General features: G+C 32.5%; 1 protein-coding gene across 13 annotated transcripts in view; it reads right to left on the reverse strand.

Annotated features, from left to right (window-relative positions):
* Positions 1–4020: 4020 nt before the first annotated feature.
* Positions 4021–24158, reverse strand: part of LOC106882686 (vitamin D3 receptor) — a 761413-nt gene continuing 741275 nt past the window's right edge. For all 13 annotated transcript variants that reach the window (XM_052965751.1, XM_052965745.1, XM_052965755.1 and 10 more), the window contains one exon: positions 4021–16267. In XM_052965751.1, the coding sequence (XP_052821711.1) occupies positions 15758–16267 (510 nt within the window). In that variant the 3' untranslated portion in view covers positions 4021–15757. The remainder of the gene's footprint in view (positions 16268–24158) is intronic.

A 24158-nucleotide genomic window follows, 5' to 3' on the forward strand; every position in this document is an offset into this window, starting at 1 on the left:
AAATATGTGTGTATACATACATAAAGACATATATACAAACTCACATGTGTGTGTGTGTTACCGTCTCCTTGCCTTGAGATTGTGTTATACTTGTAAATGAGTGTAAGAAGCAATGTCATTCATTTCCATTCTTGTGAAAATATGTCTGGTGATGTGGAAATGTTAACTTACTCGGAAACAGGTGAGAGTTGACAACAAAGATAGCATCTGACCATAGAGACTCTACCTCAGCAAATATTGTTTAACTCATGGGGGTATGGAATAGTGGTTGTTAAAATGATTATATGTATGATACCTTATTTATAAGACAATATATTAACATTTTATACTTGAAAGCCTAACAAACTTATGTGTAGATATATATTCCTAAATGACAAAAGTTTCACAAATAACAATGCATTTATATCATTAAACACACAAAAGATACATTTTCCCTTTGGCATTTGAAATTAAGTGTCCTAACTAGATACACAGAATATCAGCAGCAGATTTGAATTTACCATCTAATAACATGAGTGTAATACAAAATATTATAACCATGTAAACACCAACTTCTTATTGTCAGAACTTGATCCATAAATGTATATTGTTTGTTGGGGATTGTATGATCAGTTACAAAAAGCTAATTTTGAGTTTTTCTTTTCAAGTTAGATAGATCTATTAGGTTTAACTCATCCTTTAACCTGCTCCCCAGGTTAATTTGCAAGCAACTCTCTGCATGGTTTTGTGTGTGTATATGTGTATGCCTGCATTTGTGCATATATCGATTCATATTAGCTGTTTATGTCTGTCTTTAATTATTTAGGGGACACAGATACTGATATAATGTCAGAACATCTCTTTTTTGAATTTCATGAATTTATTATCATCATTTTAATGTCCACTGATGCAGGTTTTCTACAGTTGGATGAGTTTCCTGTCACAAATAAAGACCTAAATTTGATGAAACGTTTTAGTCTTCTTATATGTTCCAGATACACCAGAAGTATTATAGTGTAAGAAACTAGTAGAACACTAAAAGTAAGATAGTGTGGAAGTCCTATAAACCATTGAATCAATTACTTGATTACTTTATTATAGATAGAGCTAGTCATCTGATAGAGCTTATCCTTCTTCAATCACTTTTCATGAGAGGCACTTTCAGTACTACAGAGTAAACAAACAGCACAATTGTCTCAATCTTTCCCTCAAAATTTTAATGTCTGTTTTTATATGTTGGTGTGGGTTGAATGAATTTTGCAGTAGAATATGTCAGCACTTATCATCTTCCTCTTTTACTTTTGCCTATGAGTCCCAGCATTTTGAGACCCAAGTTCAGTTTTTTTTTTTCTTTTCATGTGCTATAAGTAACTTTCCCTCAGAGAACGCATCACTTATCGACATTTACACCACATGTTCATATCAATGCAGTTGTCTCTCCTGCATGCGTTGTATAATACCTTTTAATGTTCAGCTACTCTCCCAGCTCATCTGTGTTCCATGAATGTCTTTTGAAGAGTTCAATCTGTTTCTTTGCAACCATTGCTCACAAGTGGGTATAAATGAAATTGGTTTTCAAGCAGAGACATGTCAACAGATACAATTACTAATACCTACAGATGTCTTCCTTTTTATTGGCTATTCAACATGCAAGCACAAGCTAAGCTTCTTGCAGGAGCAAAGAAGTGGTCTGCAACAATCTATGACTTGTGATTTCTTCATCCCTTTTTCCCACAAGTCCCAGAAGTCCTACAAAGATCATGGGCATTGACCTGCTCCTTTAACCAAGACATAAGAAATGTCTTTGTCTTCTTTCTCTCTAGATTCTCAACATTTATTGTTCATGTTTCATTACAATAAAGTAACATCTTCATATGCTTGTTTCATAGAATCTGCTGTACCTTTATTAATTATATTGACAGCATTGTTTCAGCTGCTTAAAATGGCAGGCTGTACTTAGCTAATAGCAAAAATGTTCAGATAGATGTACTGAGATGTTTGAATGTTATGTGTTTGGATATACACATAGGCTACAAAATAGACTGTGTAGACCTTTTGGCTGATATTTAGACACATTATTAACTTGACTAAATGTGGCTGATAATAATTTTCTGAATAAAGGGTTCATAGGGATATTACTTGTTTTTGGTCTATTTTCAGCTATGTAATACAGATAAAATAATTCTCATTTCAGATACAAAGCGGGTAGCTTTATCTACAGAATGAACTGAATTTAGTACAGCTAATGCAAATTAATAATTCATTAGTTACACAATAAGCTTATAGTGGCAAACTATAGCAGCTACAGTATATATTTATAGACAGAGACTTAACTTAAGACAGCTAAATGTTTTGATAATGGTTCCAGTGGTATGCAGGTGATAAACAAAATTGACTTCTGTCCATACTAATTTGAACAATAGGGATGACTAAGTAAGTGGTGTCAACTGTGAATGACCAGCTGCATGGTGACTAGAGGATAGAAATAATTCACTCACCATCATTAGCATGGAAGGGCTGTCAAGAATGTTTTGTGATCTAGAAGGGATGTTGATTTAAAGATTTTTCATGGATATTGCTTTGAGAAGAATAGCTCTCTATCAAGATGACTTCATCTAGACACACTACTTGTATAGTGTCATATATAGACTTCTGTGTGTATGTATATCAAATACTAACAAGAAGCCATAAACTAATAAATTGAGTAGCGCGTTTGGAAGTTTATCATGTTAAGTGCGTTAGTGATAAATCTCTCTCCTTCGTATGATGGCAGTGTAACACAGCTAATATTCCAAATAACTAAGTGAACTGAGATGTGTAAAATTAACAGTGTTTCTGTCTGTCTGTCTGTCTGTCTCTCTCTCTACACACACACACACATAAAGACAGAACAAAAGAAAAATCATTGAAAGAAGGTATGTATCCATAATCCATAAGTTAGCCAAACATTTAACCTTAGATGAAAAAAAGAAAAACAAGATCACAAAAATATAAAACAAAATATAAAAAACCCAGTATTTTATACATGCATGGAGCAAGGAGCTTCTTGTCAGTCAGGGTTTTACAGGATCAATGAAATATATATGCATGAATAAATGTAATTCAAAATAAACCAGTTGTTGAACTTAATTTTCTCATAAATCATTTCCATCCCTACATGGACAAGCTTTACAATTGAACTTAATTAACTGAAAGTATTGATAGGTAGTATTAATCTGTACATTAAAATGCTCCATGTACATGTAAAGTATGACTTTCATATTTTGCTTTATATAATTTCTGTCATGATAAGAGTATTATTTAAACAGAATGAAAAACACAACCTCATTTTTGTTTGCTAACATATGCAATGCTCAAGCATGCATGGTAAGCAACATGAAATAAATATGTATGCATCGTGCATATGTGTTCCTGCATGTAAAACATACTCAATGCTTATAAAGAGCTGAAAGCTCTTTATAGGTTTTATATCTGACTATATCTTACAATGTATCAGTGACCAAAGAGGACAAATGACTGCTCAAATCTATTTCTGAGAGGAAGGGTGGGTAAATAAGAAAGAAAAGAATATAGATGGCCACAGAGTACAATAAACCTTCAGGTGAACACATAATGTGTATTTGTTAGGGATGTTAGAGATGATTTGCTACATGACCATTAATGTTAGTGCAGTCATCTGAAACTATAGTTTAAGATCTAGAGTTGTTCAAATACCTGTTCTTATTTGGTGATATATAGAAACAAAAAGTGAATAAATAAATAAATAAATAAAATACTTCCCCAGTGGGAGCACCAATCATTCACCTTACCAATTAAGAAACATGATATTAGCATGTGATTCTCAAAAGAGATGAATTTGTTGGCCCCCAACTGAACTGAGAAAATCAACTCAAATGAAACTAAAATATTCCCAACTGATGTCTTTGAATTTGCTACACATGGCTCTAAGATAGCATATTAAGGGTTCCAAAATAACTGGACTATTTTCTTTACTAACTTTTCAAAGGTTTAAAAGTAAAACAAAAAAAAACTCAAAACAAATTAAAACCATTAATTTAATAAAAGAGGAACTTATCAAATCACAGAATGTTTATTAGTTCAGCAGACTTAAGTTTCTCTTTGTTTATATATATACATATATATATGTGTGTGTGTGTGTGTGTGTGTTTGTTTGTTTGTTTTAAGTGTGCTCTTTAGTGAGAGTGCTATTGACGTTGTTGTATAACCAATTGTTTGCTTATATATGTCAAAACAGTTCTGAGGAAGGGGGGAAAAAAATGTATATATAACAACAACAACAAAACAGAAAAAAAAGTACTCGAAACATTATTCCTTTAAAAGAGTGCACAAGCACATCTCCTGTATTAACTGAAAATGCACTAAAAAGGTGCAAATTGTTCCATGTAATGCAATTTCTATTGATGATATTAGGAAGAACAAGAGGATACCAGAAGCTGGCAAGCAAGCAAGCTGGCATTTAAAGTCTCTGAATCTCTGATTAAAAAGGTAATCGATTTCATTTTAATGCATGTATGTGCATGTAGTGAGTGAGTTTGTGTGTGTGTGTATATATATATATATATATATATATATATATATATATATATATATATATATATAGACACACACACAGATACATGCTCACACACATAGACACAGAAATATATAGTCCTTGTAAATTTACGACTCAGTCATGCCAGCACTAAGAGCAGCATAAAGATCTGGTGTGTTGTTCACTCCTTGGGCAATATTTACTGGGTTGGAAGGAGCCTATGAATGAAGACAACAAAATCTTATTTCCACACAGGAAGAAAGCACAAAAAAAATAAACAAAACAAAAAAAAAACTCAACATAGTATCACCTCCACAAACACATATGAAATAAAAAAGTAAAAAAAAAAAAATTATCGGGGGAGGGTCTATGGCAGAATTTGGTATAACATATTCAAACAAATATGGACAAGACGAGAGCGGCTGTGGTGAAGGGAATTGTGATATGCTCACTTAATGGTAGAGTTGTTATTTTTATAACTATTATTAAATAAATTTTGATTTGAGGTTCATATTTATAAGAAGAAAAATAGTTTAATTACCCACTCTAGATTTGTTTTGTTTGTGAATCAAAAGGCCTATCATTGAAACCTAAACAGGAGTACAAAAACACAACCACTGCCACTATCATCATCACTGTTGTTATTGCATCAACACTGTCATCATCTTGTCACAACAATCATTGCCATTGTCACCAAAACCATCATCATCACCATCATTGCTTTGTACCAGTTAATGCTTAACCTTGTTTTTAATTCTGTAAAACCAGAACTCTTGGTCAGACATATTTAATTCATTCATCACTTCTTTAACCACAATCTATGAAGTTCCATATAATATTGGTTGCTACCACTAATCACATTATCCATTCCCATACCATTTTTTTTATTTGGTGCAAATGGATTCACTTAATTTCATCAGTTTGTTTCACATGTTCAAACACTTACATAATCTCATTTACTTCACATGATCAGTTTCCATAACAAATTTATATCTTGTACCACTTCCTTCAACTATCCATATATGTGTACCAGTACTTCTCATACCTAAGCCATGATTGAACATTATTACATAATACTTATTTGCTCAGTTGTCATCAAATAACTATCCCTATATCTTCACATCTGACTTCAACTTTTCATTATTATGTCCTTATTTTGTTCTGCCAGTAATTCTTGAAACCAACATGAATTTTCTGTGTAAATCACCTGGTTTGTTCAATGTACTATGTACAATACTCTCAATAAGTATTTGGATTATATGCTTTACAAGATAGCAGGGCCTTAAGCCTCTACTGAATGCTTTGTTCAATTAGCTAAGTATGGACCATAGATTTGATCAAGCAGACCTCAAGTGAGATTGAACAACAGCAGCATCCTACAATTCTAACATCAACTACCATATAATAAGCCTTATTAAATCCTAGTCCCACATTTCATTACAAATCCATTACTTGATGGATTTCTAACACCAGAACAGTTGTCAAAACAGTGAAGAACTTAATAAACTGTCATTTGATCTGTTCAATTTAGTAACCAAATTTCTTCTCACAAACTCTAGATTTTAAGGATATTATAGCATATAATTTAATAAGTTGGAGCTAGTATACTGATGATATACTGAAATTTGCCTCTGTTAATATGGTGATCTTACATCAATATAATAAGGATGTTTGACTTATGAGAGAGTTACTCCTACAGAAATGTTTTTGGCTAACTATTTTTGAAATATGTAGTAGTTTAACTTTGGTAGGGCTGATATCGACTGTAAAACAACAAGAACAAAACTAGTACCTAATATCCTACATATATTTTTCTCTTTTAACAAAAGAACAACTCACTGTTTTGGAACTGAATGGAAAACAAAAAAGACCTATCAAAAAGAAACAATAAAAATTGTAAGTTGAGAAAATAAGTAATGTTCAGAAAAATCAACCATATCTTTATTCATTTTCATCCACACTGTATTGATCAGTATGGTCTTTGATCATCTTAATGCACAATATTTGCTTTAGATTCTATTCTTTTTTTTATGTTTAAATTCTTTATGCTGAGTTTAGAACTAATGAATAAATCTTTATTGCATTTATCAGATTTGTGCTTTTCTTGGAAACAGAAAAGTAGGTGAAAATTTTCTTGTTTTAATTGTAGTCAAAACTAATGCATTGTAGAGACACAAACATTAAGGTTTATAGCAGAAGAAAGAAGAGATAGATTAGTTTAATTTTATGGGGTTGATGCCCTCCTTGAGATCAATAGCAAAATAAGTGAAATGAAACAACACTGGGATTGAAAACCAGATGACAGGTTCAGCTCAAGAGGAGATTACCCTCTAGTCTATTGAGTTAAATTATTAATCAATTGCTTGTTTCTTGCTATATAATATATGTGTGTGGATAAAGAAAAATATAGATGGATCTCTGTTGATTTTGATGATGAGTATTCCAGTTACTGAATCAAGTAAACTGCTTACTGATTAAATTATCATCTTATGACTGAGTATGAATTAACCTTGATGTAATTCTCAGGCAGAATCTGTGTGATAAATGTGCAGGACATGACAGGCCCTTTGAATTATAGATACAGTTCCTCTGACATGCTTCAACCATCGTAAAGGATACTTGTATATAATGTAATCAGGGATGTCATAATTATGAAGAAAACTTCTAAATCATTTGCTCATAACTCTGTGTGTGTGTATGTATGTATGTATATATATATATATATAACCAACCACATCTAGGTTTACAAAGTAGAGAAAAAGACAATATGTATATTTTCTTTTTGATGCTGAAAACACTGCAGAAGTTAATCAGGAAATTTGAGGTTTGTATATAACAATTGTTAAACAAAAAGCTTAACAAGTGTTTTACATGAAACTAAAGGCTTCTGAGTAACTCAAACAACTATTTTCAGCTTTAGAAGTCATATGTATACACAACAACATAACCATCCAATCACTTAAAATTCTCATGGTGAATTATATTTATTTGCTACAGTTTCTTTTTACTACTAGTACCATGCATATGATTTTTTTTTCTGTGGTAAGTAGTTTAAAGAAGTTCCAAGCAAAGTGAAGGTTTCAGTCTCCAGCTGGAATGATTTCACTTCACATACATTGCTAATCCCTTGGGAAAAGTACGAACATCACAATAGTTCATTTTCTTTCCTATAAACAATAAAGTTTTGTGTCTAGTCAACAAATACCATAATAATTCTTCCACAAACTGTGCTTTATCCTTTCTAAACTGTACTAGCAAAATGTGAGTTAGTGGGTTATGTACTACTATGATTTTCGTTACTCTCATACATTTTATAGTAAGCCTTGTTGAGCTATCAGAATCTTTAGTGTTGAACAAAATGCTTAGTGACATTTTTTTTCTGGCTCTTTATGTTCTAAGTTCAAATCCTACCAAGGATTTGCCTTTTATCCCTTAGGGGTTGGTAAACTAAAGTACTAGTCAATCACTGGGATTAATATAATTAATTAACCCATTCTCCTAAAAAAAAAACAAAAAAAAAAACTGATGGTCTTGTGGCTAAATTAGAAACAATTATTATTTTTTATGATGTATTAACTTCAAAAATGCAACCATTTTACTATGAAGAGAAACATGAGATTCAGAGTTCTTACTGAGCCAGATTCACCAGCAGTGCAATGTGCAATGCTAGCGGACAAGTCACTCAACTCTTCTAGAAATGGATTAGAGCACTAAAATTTAAATAGGTGCTATGAGGAAGTACAACTCACAATAGCACATTATGTAAATGTCTGTTGATGTTGCTAACTAGCAGAGCTGAGTTCAAATCCTTTCACAGGATTAACTTCTGGATAGATTTATTCTGCTAGGCTGACTTACCCTTAGATGCACTCTGTACATGAAGATGAATACGAAGTTAAGATAGTAGTCCTTAAATGAGATATGAATACTCCAGCCTCCCAAACATCTAGTTTACTCTACGGCTTACTCACAATAACAATGAAAATAATTTTCCATGCTAGCATGGACTGGACGGGTTTTGTTATACATCATTAATTTAATGTGACTAAACTTTGTATAATATCTCTGATAATAATAATTGTTTCAAACATAAGCATAAAGCCTGAAAATTGTGCGAAGGTGAACAGTTACTAATATTGATCTCGGTTCTTGATGGGTACTTTTATTATACTGACCCCTAAAAAAGATGAAAGGTAAAGTTGATCTGGGTGGGATTTCAACTCAGAATGTAAAGAGCCTAGAACAATTACAGCAAGACATATTTTCCAATGATTTTCTTATTAATTATTATAACTCTGAAGACAGTTTGCAATCTAGCAACCAAGGTAACAATGCTTCTATATTACCAATTAGAAGATATAAGTGCTGCAAAATGTTAGATTCTCTTACTTCTAGATAAACTTCAACATTTACTGGCATATCAAGAATGCCCTGTCTGTCATTAATGACTGGACTGCAAAGCAGTAAATAGTTTCTTATTAGCCAATTAAATTGAACTGTGGAAAGTAATTTGGTCCTTATCTTAGCATCAAAACATAATAGACAATATGTGTGAGTGTATGTGTATAATCAAGATTTCAACATGTAACATGGCAGACAAGGCATAAAGTTAGATGTAAATGTCTTAACTTGTTAAAGTATATATTTGATAAACTCTGGCAAGATTGTAGAGGACTAGTGCTTAATTTTATAGTGTAAAGTTGGTGAGAAATAAATCTCTTTTACTAGATAGAAAGCCACCCTAATTTCTCACAGTTAGATGAACTAATGGATGTATAATAAAATCTTCAGCCCTAGAAACACAACAAAATGCCTTCAGTAGATTTGATCTCACAAAGTAAGAGATGGGTAGTCCTATACACCAGCTAACTTTACATCTCTTATTTTATCGTTTAGTATTCACCATGATTAAAAGATAATCATACTTTAAAATAACCTTCTTAAAAGAAAGAGAATATGCTTCAATAAATGAATCAGCACACACTCAGAAGTAATATTTAGTAACCGACCAATTATTTCATAAGGATACTCCACAGGACAGCTACCAGTTCAAGTTAAAATAAAAAGCACACCAACTAAAAATCAGAAACAAAACTGCCCTAAAAAATTATAACTTAATCCTATACAGCTTCTAAAAGAGGACATGCAAACAACACAACAATAGATATTCCTAAACTAACCACACCTCCCAACTTATTAGGAATTGAACCTAAAATAGCATAAGCAAACAAAAAATATCACTCAGGCTTAATATGAATAGAAGTAACTAAGGGATTCGCAGGAATTAAATTGATGAGATATAAATCTCTTTTACTAGATAGAAGACCACCCTAATTTCTGAGAGTTAGATGAACTAATGGATGTATAATGTTGTGAGTTCAAAGCCTATAAAGACTTAACTGTATCATTATAATGTCATCATCATCACCATCGTTTAACGTCCGCTTTCCATGCTAGCATGGGTTGGATGATTTGATTGAGGACTGGTGAACCAGATGGCTACACCAAGCTCCAATCTGATTTGGCAGAGTTTCTACAGCTGGATGCCCTTTCTAACGCCAACCACTCCGAGAGTGTAGTGGGTGCTTTTACGTTCCGATAAAATAGGCATCAAGTACTGACGTTAATTTTGGTCAACTTTGTTGTATTGAACATTCAGTAGTTCCAGGGTAACAAATCAATATATTAGGAGTCTAAGGTGGTGAGCTGGCAGAATTCTTAGCACGCTGGACAAAATACTTAGTGGTATTTCATCCATCCTTACATTTTGAGTTCAAATTCCACCATGGTCAACTTTGCTTTTCATCCTTTCGGGATAAATAAAATGAGTACCAGTTGAGGACTGGGGTTGATGTAATCAACTTTCTCCCTTGCCTGAACTTGCTGGCCTTGTGCCAAAATTTGAAACCGATATATTAGAAGTCTGAAAAACGTTCATAATCTACTGCTATCTCGCTGATGTTAATAATATATGTCTTCTTAATATGAAACAAATTGTTACAATTCAATTATTTTGTTAATTACATTTTCCTTAGTTTGTTCTCTTTTATTTTTTCTGAAATTATCATCAACAATATTATTGTATGCTATAATACTAAGCATAGCAGCTCCTCATGCACACTTCCATGATCATTAGATGCTGCTGCTGCACTTAAGAAGATAATGTTATAATATTGTCTGTTATTGATGATGCAGTTTAATTGTTAACATAGAGAGGTTGTTGTTATCACAACTATTGCTTCCGTTATTGGGAAAAATTCTCAAACTGATTCTAGTATATATGACTAGTGCATATTTTCTCAACATATGATAGGAAGAAAGCAAAATTGTCCAGGCAAGATTTAAAATCACAACATAGATGAATGCATCTAAATAGTGAAAGACTATCTAGTCCAGGTCTTTATTATTTATGCCAACCCAGAAAATTAATATTAACTAGGATTTCTTTTTAAAATTGAGCTATACAGAGTGGTTGAAGAAACTAAGTGCTGAGATGTGAGGTTTGATTCTTTCTAAAATGCCATAATGAAGGTAAAGGAAAGCTGAGTTCTTTCACTCCTTAATAATGATAAAGGGCATCTGATTTGGGAATAAGGCCAGCAATTTTGTCAGGGTGGGGAGTAGTCATTACCATTACCCCAGTACTTGACAGGTACTTTGTTATTGATCCCTTCCTTTCTCAAAGATTGCCTCAGTGGGATATGAAATCAGAACATAAAAAACAGAATATCATAATAATGATAATAATAACAATAACATAATGTAAAAGAAAATGAACTAGATACAGTTCTTAAAATTGAAGGTTTTCATGTTAGGAAGGTTCATGCTTTTGTCAAGAACCATTAGAGATGTAAATTAAGCAATTATGACTGGAAATGAAAAAAAAAAAAAAATCTGTGGCCCTATCATGCAGTACCTTCCACAACATACAACACAATCTTCTCTACAAACCATCTAAGTTCTTATTACAATAGTCCCTTGATTTGCTCAATTGTAGCTATGTATGTGAATCTCTCTTAAGATCCTGATTTGAAGGAAAAGTAAAACTATGTTTTAAATCATGAATTTTAGGACAAGGTTCCTCTGTGACAAAGATGGAGATTGCACATACTGAATGTGAAATAGACATTTTATGCCTGCATATCTAAAATGCAATGCCTATCAGCTACATTACAGGCAAAACTGTCAAACACAAATCTGATAGTTGACACATAATGAGGATTATTTGGTATTAGATAAATGTTAGGTTTTACATTGGTGATTGAATCAATTCCACTGTCTATAAGTATTTACTTTTACTAACTCCCTCAGTACAAGAAGTGTGAGAAGCAATGTTGTCCTTGACAGGGTTTGAACTCAGAACATTGACGAATAAACCTAAACACTGAAAAATCAGAAGTTCTACTAGTGGACCACATTAAAAATAAAATCATAATATTGATTTTTGAGATTTTGAAGAAAGTTATATTTAAAGAAGTACACAAGGTAGATGGCTATATATAACAAGGAGGTAGGTAAAAATTAAAAAAACTTCATGATATGGACCAAAAGAAGTTGGATAATCCCCAGGTAGCATCATTGCTGCTTGGCACCACTGGAGGGAGCAATATGATAAGTAAAGGTGAAGATTGTTGACAGCTGATGAAAGGAATATCTTGCAGTGTAAGATGTATGTAAAATGAAATATGTTTATGGCTTCTTCTTATGGTCATCAGTAATAAATGAAATGAGGTGGTTCTAAATTATGAACAGACTGTTTTGTAGACTTACCACTATGTAATGTGTCAATATCAAAAGTAGTAATAATCTCTGACAAGAATAAATATGATTCTTCACAGTGACACAGTCACAGAATTCTAAGAAACACAATATAGCCAACTGAATCAACTTCAGCAAATGATTAGCATTACTTAGTCCAGAATTCTACTGTTTCTGTAATGATAATAACAACAATTTCTGACATTGGTACAAACCCACAGATTTGTAGAAAGATAAGTTGATTGATTTGACTTGAGTACATATCTGGTACCTTTTTTTTTATATTCACTCTAGAGAAGAGAAGGACAATGGTGATTTCAGTAGGGGTCAAACTCAGTCTATAGTATTACTAAAAACTTAATACTTTTAAGCATTTATTCTACAATGCCATTTTTACCACTCCAGTTCCCAGTTAAAAACAGAAAAATAATATAAGAATAACAATAATGATTATGATGATGATGATGATTATATGTGATAACACTAAATTATTTGTCCATACTGTGAAATAAGACCATAGCAAACATTCATTGATCACACTGTTGTACACATTCTCTGACTTGATATATATAAAATCATATATCATGAAGTATTCGAGTTGTCGTTGTGTGTATATAAAATGTGAATGTGTGTGTATGTATATATATATATATATATATATACAAATACAAGGAGAGAGAGAGATTCCTACATTGCTATTGTTCCTAATACTGTGTAGTGCTTCTCTTAATATATGTACACATGCACACACACACATATATATATCTCACAAAAACATAGATGTAACCAGTCAACCTCAATAGCTCCTATACTTCATCCCACCTTGAAACAGCACTCTCCCCAAAACTTCTGGGTTTCCCTCACAGCCCAATTGTCATTTCTCACACAACACCTTTCCCCTGTTATACACTGTAATTCTTAACCCTACACAGTCACTCAGAGAAGTCTATCTGATTATGACCCCACACCATTACTGACCACTCTAGCCACACTTCTTGCACATGGGCTCTGTTCAGAAGCAACCTATACCTGTCTGTCAGCAGACTTCTGTGAACAAAGAATATTTGAAACATTTCTACAAAACAATAAGACTTGCCAACTTGTAGTTTTCCCCTCAAATAACACCCCAAAAAAGTTGCATAAATATCTTCTAATTTTCACTCTTTCATGAGCCAGTTAACACTAATGTTGCACAAAATTTTAGGATTCAGTACTTGGAGGCCCCTGTATGTTCATTGGTAATTTCTACCTACTCATTAATGAACAGCTGGCCAAATCCTCATGTACAGGTGAAATCATCAGATCACAGTCAATCATACTGAATCTAAGTACTTCAGTGAAGGATGAAAGGCAAAAGTTGATTGTGATAGAATCTGAATGTAAAATTCCATAACTAAATGCTTCATTACATGCTAATGATTCTGTCAGTCTATTGCCTTCTGTAAACATTGCACATCAAGTAAACAAACCAATAACATTTCAGGGGAAGAACACTACATTCAGCTCAAACTGCTGTACTACTTATAAATACTAGGCCAAATGATCTCCGATAACCTCTCGTGCTGCTCATGCTCAACCCAACACACATTCTTCACAATTCCAAAGCTATGCTTCACACAAAGTAAAGACTTTCCTTTTCAGATGTACAAAAATACTTCAGGCTCTAAATAGCTGCTGTTATTGCATTTCCCTGTTTCTGGTGTTGCTATTATGATGATAAGTCTATGGGCTGCTGCTGGTGTAGTGAGGAAGCTGTTATGTAATGAAAGTGTAGTAGTACAGCTTAGATTAGTTCTGATATATCAATGCTTCTAATGAATATTAACTTATGTCACAAGGGCTCAACTTATTCCGAATATGTTCAACCCTTTGTTTTTAGAACTTCTAGTGTGGTGGATCATGGAGGAAGAAACATTGACAGGTTGTTTAGCTCCATGTCAGTCCTAGTTCAGAAGAGCCATGATCAAATGTATTTTAGATGGGACTATCCTGCCTTGCTTATCGATGTAGTATACCAAGGATTATATTATCCTCTGCGTTTATACTTTTATAAAGACAGCAATGAGTATTTTAGTAGAAGTCTGACTGCAGTTTCTAGCAAGTTGAGCAAACATGTGAAAGGTCTCAAGCTGCTATATTGTGCATTGTTCTTGTTGCTTCTATGTTCTACTTTATTGTCTTCCATTACTCATGCATTGATAGTGTGTTGTTGAAATTTTGTTATACAAAATAGTATGTTGATGTTCCTGTTGCTGTCATGGTGGTGTTGTTGTTGTATTGTGCTGTTGTTGCTTATGTGTTGCTCATTTTGTTTGTTGATATCATCATGAGGTTACATGTTGTTTTTATCACATGATATCCTTGTTGATGTTGAGAATAAATGGGCTGATATCTTTGTTATCATGTTGTGTGTCGTTGTGGTGGGATTGCTTTGTACTCATGTTGGTTGCCTGTTGTGTGGCTGCTATTGTGATGCTGATTTGTGGCTACAATTGTGTACATAGGTTTGTGAAAGTACATACTCATGTGTTATGTGTGTGTGTGTATGTTATTTTTTTTCTATTTCCATTATGTTTAATCATGTATGAGTAGTGCTGAGTCATTTCCTCTAATTGCAACACAAGCAACAACACCAATAAAATAGTTACAACAATTATCAATAGCAAATGGTCACAGTCATTGAACAATGTTATGTAGTAATGACAAACAGCTGCACAATACCTGAACCAACATGTTAGAAGCCTCTAGAAACACTGGATGGAGTTTGTGGCTATCAAATATGAATGATTTGTAGGTACCTAAGCATGTGTGAGTAATGGTAAAAGTCTACCTGCCTCTCTCTCTCATCCTGTCTTCACTTATTACTTCATTCACTCACCATCATATTTTCTTTTCAAATCACGGTTTTGCCCAATTACTTTTATCAATTCCTCCTCCTTGAACCCAAACTTCCTCTTCTCTCTCTCCCCTGCTTTTAATTTCTTAAACTTTGCCCATAATATGCACACAAAGTATAGTGGTGGTGGTGGTGGTGGTGGTGGTGATAGAGGAAAGTGTTATGGAGGGAATTCCTCTCTCTTTCACTGGAAGAAAAATAGAATGGTAACAAAAAGTGTGTGTGTGTGTGTATATATATATATATATATATATATACACACACACACACACACATATTACAAAATGCATCAATAATAATGATATTTGTTATTTTTTCTGTTTTCTTTTTGTTTCATTTCTTTTTTTCTTTTCATATCTTTTGTCATGTTGCTGTTGTTTTTGTTCATATCTGGAGGGGAGGGGGACAAGGGGAGAAAAATGAAAACAACAAACACAAACAGTATTGGCTCTTTGCTAAGGGTCATTCATTCGCTTTCGCTACTAGTTGGTGTTACTGTTGTTGCTGTTCTTGTTTGTTTTTTTTTCTTTTTATTTTTCAATAATTTTTGTTGCAATGGTTACTGAAAACTCTCAAGGCGAGTTTCCAATTTTGTCCACCATTAGTTTGAGGTCAAGTACTTCTGCAGTTAAAGGATCAATGCCTTGTAGCAGAAAGTTTTGGGTTGCTTCATTACAGATTTCACCGATTTCTCGTACGTCCATCAGTTTGACGAGAACCCGTGGGAAAAGTACTTTGCCGATTTCATCGTTATATTTACAATCAATGTATGTTTTGAGCCAGGATGTGTATTTTTCCTGAGCAGCTACTACGACCTCACTACTCAATAAACTTGACTTGTCCTGGTCAAAGAACTCAATAAGGAGTAAGAGAATCATGATAACTTTGTCGTCGTTTGTGGCGATTTTGAAGCTGCGAATGAACTGTGCAAGCTTTGAGTACAAACAATCACCAAGTGTTGCCTTTAAGATATTTGTGTCCAGGTAACTCTTGTCTCCATTGCAGTCTTTGAATACCCACATGTTTTCAATATATGAATATGCCATTGATGCTCGGATTAAAGATACTTCACGGATGCTGCCCTGCAAAAAAAAAAGATAAAAATAAAAAATGAGATTTTAAAAAATAGCTTGTCACATGAAATAGAAATTTCAATCAAATATTGTATTTTGGAAGAATCCTTTTTCCTAATAACCATTGGCTAATGCCATTATTATTAACATTGCTGTATTGTTGAAAAATGTGTCTTACAATTAGTTGCATCACAAATGCCTTTTAGGACATTCAAATGCTGATTTTCAAGAATTTATATAATTTACTACTCTATGACAACTCAGACCAAAAGAATTTATTTTCCCTGAACTTTGATTAACAACTCTATTCTTTTAGTGCATCATATATTTATAGGTCTGTCTTCTTCAGTGTAGAAATATAGGTACTATCTATCTCTGAATAGTTAACAGGAGTTACATTTTCAGGGAAAAATGGCAGCATGGCACAATGGAAACAGAATTTTTGCTCTTAGCTTGCATCAGAGAACAATGGAAATATAAGTTGAGAGGTGTCAACTGTCACAACCTAACACAGAAGGCCCTACATAGTTACTTGATATGTGGGAAATAGCAGCCAAATTCTGTTAAATCATATATGGTTTTAAGAAAAGACATACGCATTGGATCACATAGTTTTACAGATAAAAAGAGAAAAACAGGATGGTCATAGCTAATCAGAACTAATGTTGAGTTAGACAATAATAACAAACATATTTATTCTCAATTATTCAATACAAACAAATTATTAGTAAATATAACTTTACCAAGATACAACAATATTTGTTGCATTTTCAAATATCACAATTCACACTATATCAGATCTAAATGCCAGAATTATCTTATCTAATGAAAGCAAGAATTTGCATAATTTTATTCTTGGACTCCACCCTCAGCCTTCTACAAACTACAGGCTAGTTTAAAAAAACTGAATATAATAGATTCTTATGTGTTTAAATTTCATTCTTGCATTGGTTGCATAACATGTACAACTGTACACAAGCATAATGTAGAAGATAGAATATGAAAATGTAATGAGAATTGATGAAATCTGTTGAGTAGCAAAAAGAGAAGAGGTATTTCAGTTGTAATCATCACATCTTTTATTCAGCCATGACAAACAATGAACCAACCAGAGTGACCCACAAAAGAGGATAAAGAAAAACTTAACGTATGAACATCTTGAAAAACTGTCAGAAGCAAAGCAAGCTAAAGCATAAGAAAATTTGAAAGTGAAAGCACATACATGTAGTGTTCCCAAACAATGTAAATCTTCTTACAAAGAAAGTAAAGAAGATTAGAAAATATGAACTAGTGACCAAGATCAAAACAATATGAAATATGAAAAATAAAGGTAGTGCCAATTGTTATAGAAACACTCACTATGATCAAATAAGGATTCAACATTAAGTAACTTCTAGGCAAAATTTGTGACACACAATTGCAATCTTGGGGAATTACTAAGTCTTAAGTAGTTCTTATGATTGGGTTTTTGATAAGATCTGATGAGTTTATAGAGGCTGGATTTTAAATGTGAACAAGTGCAGCAGAAGCAATAATAATGACAAAAAATAATTTGTTTTAGACACAAGGTCAAAAAATTTGAAAGGAGTTAGTCAATATCAGTGACCCTAGTTCTTGACTGGTACTTTATTTTATTGACCCTCAGAAGACTAAAAGACAAAGTTAACCTTGATAGGATTTGAACTCAGAACATAAAAGCTAGACTGAACATCACATGGCAATTTTTTCAATGTGCTAATGATCCTGTCAGCTTAAGGGACAAAGCCTGCAATTTTGAGAGAAACGGTTAGTTGGCAAAACTAACTCTAGTACTTCACTGGTACTTAATTGACCCTGAAAGGATGGATGGCAAAGGTGACTTCAGTGGGATTTTAATTCAGAATGTATAGAGGCAGAATAAATACTGCAATGCATTTTACCCAATGCTCTAACCATTACAGTAGTAGACACTTGTCCAGTGGGATTGAACCTGGATCCACAGTAGATTTCTTATCCCTACAACTATGTCTCTGCCTTATATTGCCTAAGCATTTTTAAAATACATTATTTGATAAAATGAAAAGCAATTTGTTTCAACCAGTAATCAACATTCAGTTGTAGACTTGGCTCAGTGCTAGCTTGCTTCTTGTTCTATGGCACCTGTCACAATGATAGTCCTTTATTTATTTTGGCACAAGGCCAACAATTTTGAGGGGTGGGGAAGTCAATTATACAGACCCAGCATTCAACTGGTACTTTGATTCTGAAAGGATAAAAGGCAAAGCCAAACTCAACAGAATTTGAGCTCAGAACACAAAGACAGACAAAATGCTGCTAAGCATTTTACCTGACATGTTAACGGTTCTGCCAGCTCTCCATCTTAATTTTCAATAAGGATAAAGATTTTTGAATAACAATTGTAGACTAACACAACAACAACAATAATAATAACAACAACAACAACAATAACAACAACAACAATAATAATAATGATAATAATAATATAAAGCCCAACAACAATGAAACCAGTGATGAGCTAACAGAAGAGCATTTATGTGGTTGTTTGACCGGCAAGAAATAGTAGTCAAGTCTCACTCATACCACACCCTACTGTTTTAGAAGTGGAAGCATACATTGGATATACAGTTTTGGATGCTCATCACCTGAAATAGACGTGCTGGTCCTGGCTGGAATGCAGTTAATCACAGCTGATCTTGACCAAAAACTCAACAGCAATAATTACAATAGGTAAAATCTCCAAAATGTGAATTTTATAAATTAGTGGGAACATAAAATATTTATATTATGATTAGCTACAGAATATGGTTAACTTACAGTCTGGTTAAGTTATTTTATTGTAGTACTGTGAAGCAAAGAGAAGGTAATTAATGTAAATAAATAGTCAATAATAAACTGAAGTTGGCAAAAGACAAAACTTGTTTTGAGAATTGATATTATAATTAAATTGTAGGAGAAATTGGTGGATGGTAGAAATGATAGAACATCACACTAAATGCTTCACACTAACTAAAAGTTAGATCTCTATGTTTTGAGCCCAATTATCAAGCTTCCCCACTTTAATGGCTGATAAAACACTAGTTAAATACCAATGTTGATTTAATTGACTACTCTTTCCCCTTCATCTTGTTGTCTTATGCATAAATTAGAGATCTTTACCAAATTACACTTACTTTGTATTGAATCAATAAAATAGTGTTAGCTATGTGGTTGATTTAGTCAGATATATGCATTCTTCTAAAATGTTGTTGTCCTGTGTCAATAGAAGGAATCCTTGTTTTTGTAATGAACCCTATCCTCACCCTTGTGGAAAATATAAGCAACTATTATTGTTATCATCTTTATTAAGGCAGAGAGCAAATAGAATCATTAGACCATCTTTAAAAAGAAAAATGCCGAGCAATATTTCTTCTAGTTTACTATGTTCTATGTTCAAATACTGCTGAGGTCAATTTTACCTTTCATCATTCTGGAATTGATAGAGTAAAGAGTCACTCAAGTACTGGGATCAATGTAATGAACAAAACCCTTCCATTCAAAACTGCTATGCCAAAATGCAAGCTGACAGAATTGTTAGCACACTGGGACAAAATGCTTAGCAGCATTTTGTTTGTCTTAACATTCTGAGTTCAAATTCCCCACAGATTTTAAACCTTGCACCTATAGTAGAAAGGATTATCAACTATAATGATACTCTTGTACTTTTCTCCGTCACAACATATAAATGAGAAAGGAAGGGGTGATGGCAAACTGGTAATGGGATGATGGAAATTCTACAGTGTAAAAAAAAATCAAACAGCATTTCAACTCTGTGTTAGTATATGTGTGTGTGTACAAGGTATGTGAATGTTTGTATGTGTGAACTAGTGTTCTTTCAGTAACAAACGATGATTGATGTCACATCTCAAAATACAATTACTAGATAATATTGAGAAGTGTATTAATTTGAATTACCATCCATATTCTATCTTTTGTCCTTATTTATATATAAAATACTACAATTAGCTGTCATTTTTTATGGCACGAGGCAAGCTAGTTAATATTATAATTTATTACTGCTTCCATTATCACAATTGAATCCTGTGTGATCATGGTTGTACTGTGTGCATCCTGGTTTTATAATGAGTACATTATTCTAAAACTTACATGTCGCAAGAGGTGACTGAAAGGTTTAATCGATGTAATAATCTTAGAGAGACTTAGAAAGAAAATTACCTTACAAAAGGAACCATGACGAACATACTTCAAAATGAAAATAGCCTTTCTAATAAAACTGTGAAGTTAACTCCTATTTTAGCAGGGGAAATGGCCTTAAAATGGTTATTGTTGTTTTTGTTTGTAAAAAAATACAATTGATTTTTGTTATTTTTAGGAAATTAAAAACTTCTAGAATGTAAAAAAAGTTCAGTGTGAGGGATATCTAAATCAAAATGCTAGAGAATGGTAATAACATAAGACTAATGAAAACAGATTTCAGGATCTGCAGAAGTAGTAATAGTTGCATAATAGCAACAGTTCTATCTCACTGTTAATTAATCATCTACTTGATATACATTAGTAGTAGTAACAGCACATTAGCAGCAAATTTTTGAACATACATTAATTCTATTATAGAAAGACTGCTGGCAAATATAACGAATTATCAAATTGCTCAGAATAGAGGAATTTTAAAAAATCAAATAAACAACATATGCTCAGAGCTATACCTAATTTTTGAGGCACCATTAATCTATACAAGCAGTACCCATAGCAATTCCACAGTTATTTTGAAAACAATAAAATTGTTGGAAGTTTACAAAAGCCTATGAAATATGTAATTTTTCTTGAAGTTGCTTTTTTCCCTGAAGTGTTTGATTCTTGAGATTGCATAAAATCTTTATAATAGTACTCGATGTGAAGTCTTTGGAGAGTATATCTTTAAAAACTATACTCTTTGTTACACACTTGTCAACTCTTCTAACTTGATAGTTCATATTTTTATCTTTTTATCAACAAGGAAGAGCTACATGCAACTGTCCATGTGAAAATACTGTTTCACTTCTCTTTGACTTTCTATTGTGACTATGTTATCAAAATTATTGAAAATATGTTGAAAGAATAATATATATAGTAAAATACTTCAAGCATTCTCATCTATGAAATGAAATTGAAGGTACGAGCTATCTATATTATTCTGTTACAGTTCGACTATGTTGTTGATACTTTAACAAATCTTAATGCAGTGTATAACATCCTTCTTTTCATATCAGAGAAAAATGCATAGGACTGAAGCTAGAGCCCCAATCCCAGTGAACAAAGAGACTAGCTGGCCACTGAGCTGTGAATTCTAAAAATATGACACTTAATGGAAACTATTTATCTCCCCATCAATTGTTTTATGAATAATATAAATAATGCATTATACCTTTGATTTGTTCCACAATTTATCAATCAATTGTCTTACACATAATGTAAATGTGTTTTACTCCAAAGTTAAGAGCTACATACTGAGGTCATAACTGAATGCTATTATAGGTCATATAAATAAATTTTTGTCTCCAATTTTGTTCCATAATTTATCAGTTATATTGTCTTACGAATAATATAAATGTTGTCTGTATAATAAATTATGTCTTTGATTTTGTTACATATTTAGACAGTAGCAGAACAATGTTTTAGATGTAGTATAACAAAGAGCATTGAATTGTTGAAAAAGTACATATACTTCTAAAATATGCAATTTCTCATATCCTCTGGTAATTCATTTTCATTACTGAAAACAAATTTATATTCTATGAATTTCTCCTTGCATTGATAATCATGTTCTTTCCCATGTTAGATAACAACAGAAAGAATATTAGATGTAAGAATTATAGAAATGTCACCTTACAAATAATCTTAACATTTTAGATAATATGCACTACAGTAGACATTTGTTTATAACATGACTTGCTTGGAGTCATGCCACATCTGAAATATTAAAATCAAATTTTCCGGAACACACAGAAAGTATTACCTACCAAATACAAAGATACATGCTTATCAAATAGACTCCATTCATTGAAATATATTTAGACTTGCTGTTCAGGAGGTTAGCTGCCGAATTTTTACGAAGAAACAAGTTTGAGTAGAATACCAAGGTGTCAATTAATGCCAAGGTTATAATTCCTTATATGGATTCCTTAAAGAAATCTTATATAAATATTTCAGCTCCTTAGAAGTTTCTTTGTTAAATTTGGGTTTTAATGAAAAATACTTTATATAGTAGAGCTAAATATATTTTAATGAATATGCTTTTTTTCTATAATAAATATTTCAATCAAACTTTCTCAATATATTCTATAAAACATAGACATCTTCATAATAATAATAAAAAAATCCTTAAATTCATAGAAAAGGTGTGTTTGTGTGTACAGTGAATTTTGATGTTTTGAGCAGACCCCACCTTCACTATTTTGTATTTTCTTTAGCAATTTTGTCAGTTTTTTCTCTCTCTCTCTTAGCTATTGTAGACCATCACTCGTTTCCTTTGAATCTATTTTTTTTCTTATTTGTTAAAGCTTACTCTAATCTCTTGCAATCTGAATATTTATCTGACAGCTTGTTTGCAATTTTGCTCTCAAGCATGCTAATGATTAACTGAATTTCATTCTTTCAGATATGCAGGTACCTTTATGATCAATCAAAAAAAGATTGCGTTAGATATATTTGTATGAAGAATGCTTGTAAAAACATGTATGAAATACAAACAGCCACAAATAAAATTAAATACTGAAAGCTGTTTGGTCATATACTCCATAACCTTAATTATTTACTGCAATATTGCTGACAGAATCTTTCCTCAGTAGATTTTCGAAACATAATTCCATACTAACTTTTATGCAGCCTCTTGAGGTTTTTCACATTGAAAAGCTGATTACAGATGCATGTAGGATGGTTTTTAAAAAAATCAAGATGAACTTGTATATATTACCTGTGCTTGCTATACATACATATGTACGTATGTACATACATATATGCATATGTCACAAAAAGGTAAACAAGTTATGAATGTGGGCTGAATAATTTAAATGACACTTATGCAAACAAAATATGCATAATTAATGGTAATAGGTGAGATATCTAGATTAACTGAAAGTTTGGAAATTGCATATTTGTTGAAATCTTTATTTAGTAATTATTTTTTCTAGTTATACCGGCTCTTTATCATGAAGAGACAAAACTTCTCAGTTGTAGTAAAAGCAAGCAAACAAATTCAACAGTGTATGAAAAGAATTCTTCCCTCATTATTACAGAAGAAATATAGACTATGCAAGTGAATCAAAGGAAATTCATCTAAGACAGCAGTAACCATTAACAAAATCTGGTAGAGTATAGCAGAACACTTGATAAATATTGTTGCTGTGTGTTCTCATAGGAGCTATAATTAAACCTTCTCTCCACTTCTTTATAGAGACAGGCATTATTCCTGTTGGCCTTAGATTGCAAGTACATTTAGAAGCTAAATAACTTATCTATATTATAATGAAACATAAACAAAGGTGGCTCATCTAGGAAGTTACATATTGCAGACAAACTCAACGGTATAATGAACAGAGTTCAACATTAATTACATGGAAAAAACATGGATTCTGTAATGGGAATGAAGGCAACCCATCTAAATAACTCTGACTAGAAAATTCATACAGTGTTATAGAGAAGACTACTAAAGTACAACATCAGACAACCTTTTTAGTGTTAGGGGTAAAGAAAACTGTCCAGATCATACTGCAAAATGATTGGTAATAGAAAAGGCATCCAGCCATATAAAATGTCCTCCCCCACCCCCACCTCACAAAGAAGTGAAATATAAAGGATATTTGGTGGTTTTCTTAGTGTGTGCTGAATTGTGAGAAACAATGACTGTTGGTAATTGTGAAACCAA

The sequence above is a fragment of the Octopus bimaculoides genome, chromosome 2 (genome assembly GCF_001194135.2).
Source record: "Octopus bimaculoides isolate UCB-OBI-ISO-001 chromosome 2, ASM119413v2, whole genome shotgun sequence".
In the NCBI taxonomy this organism is placed as follows: Eukaryota; Metazoa; Mollusca; class Cephalopoda; order Octopoda; family Octopodidae; genus Octopus; species Octopus bimaculoides.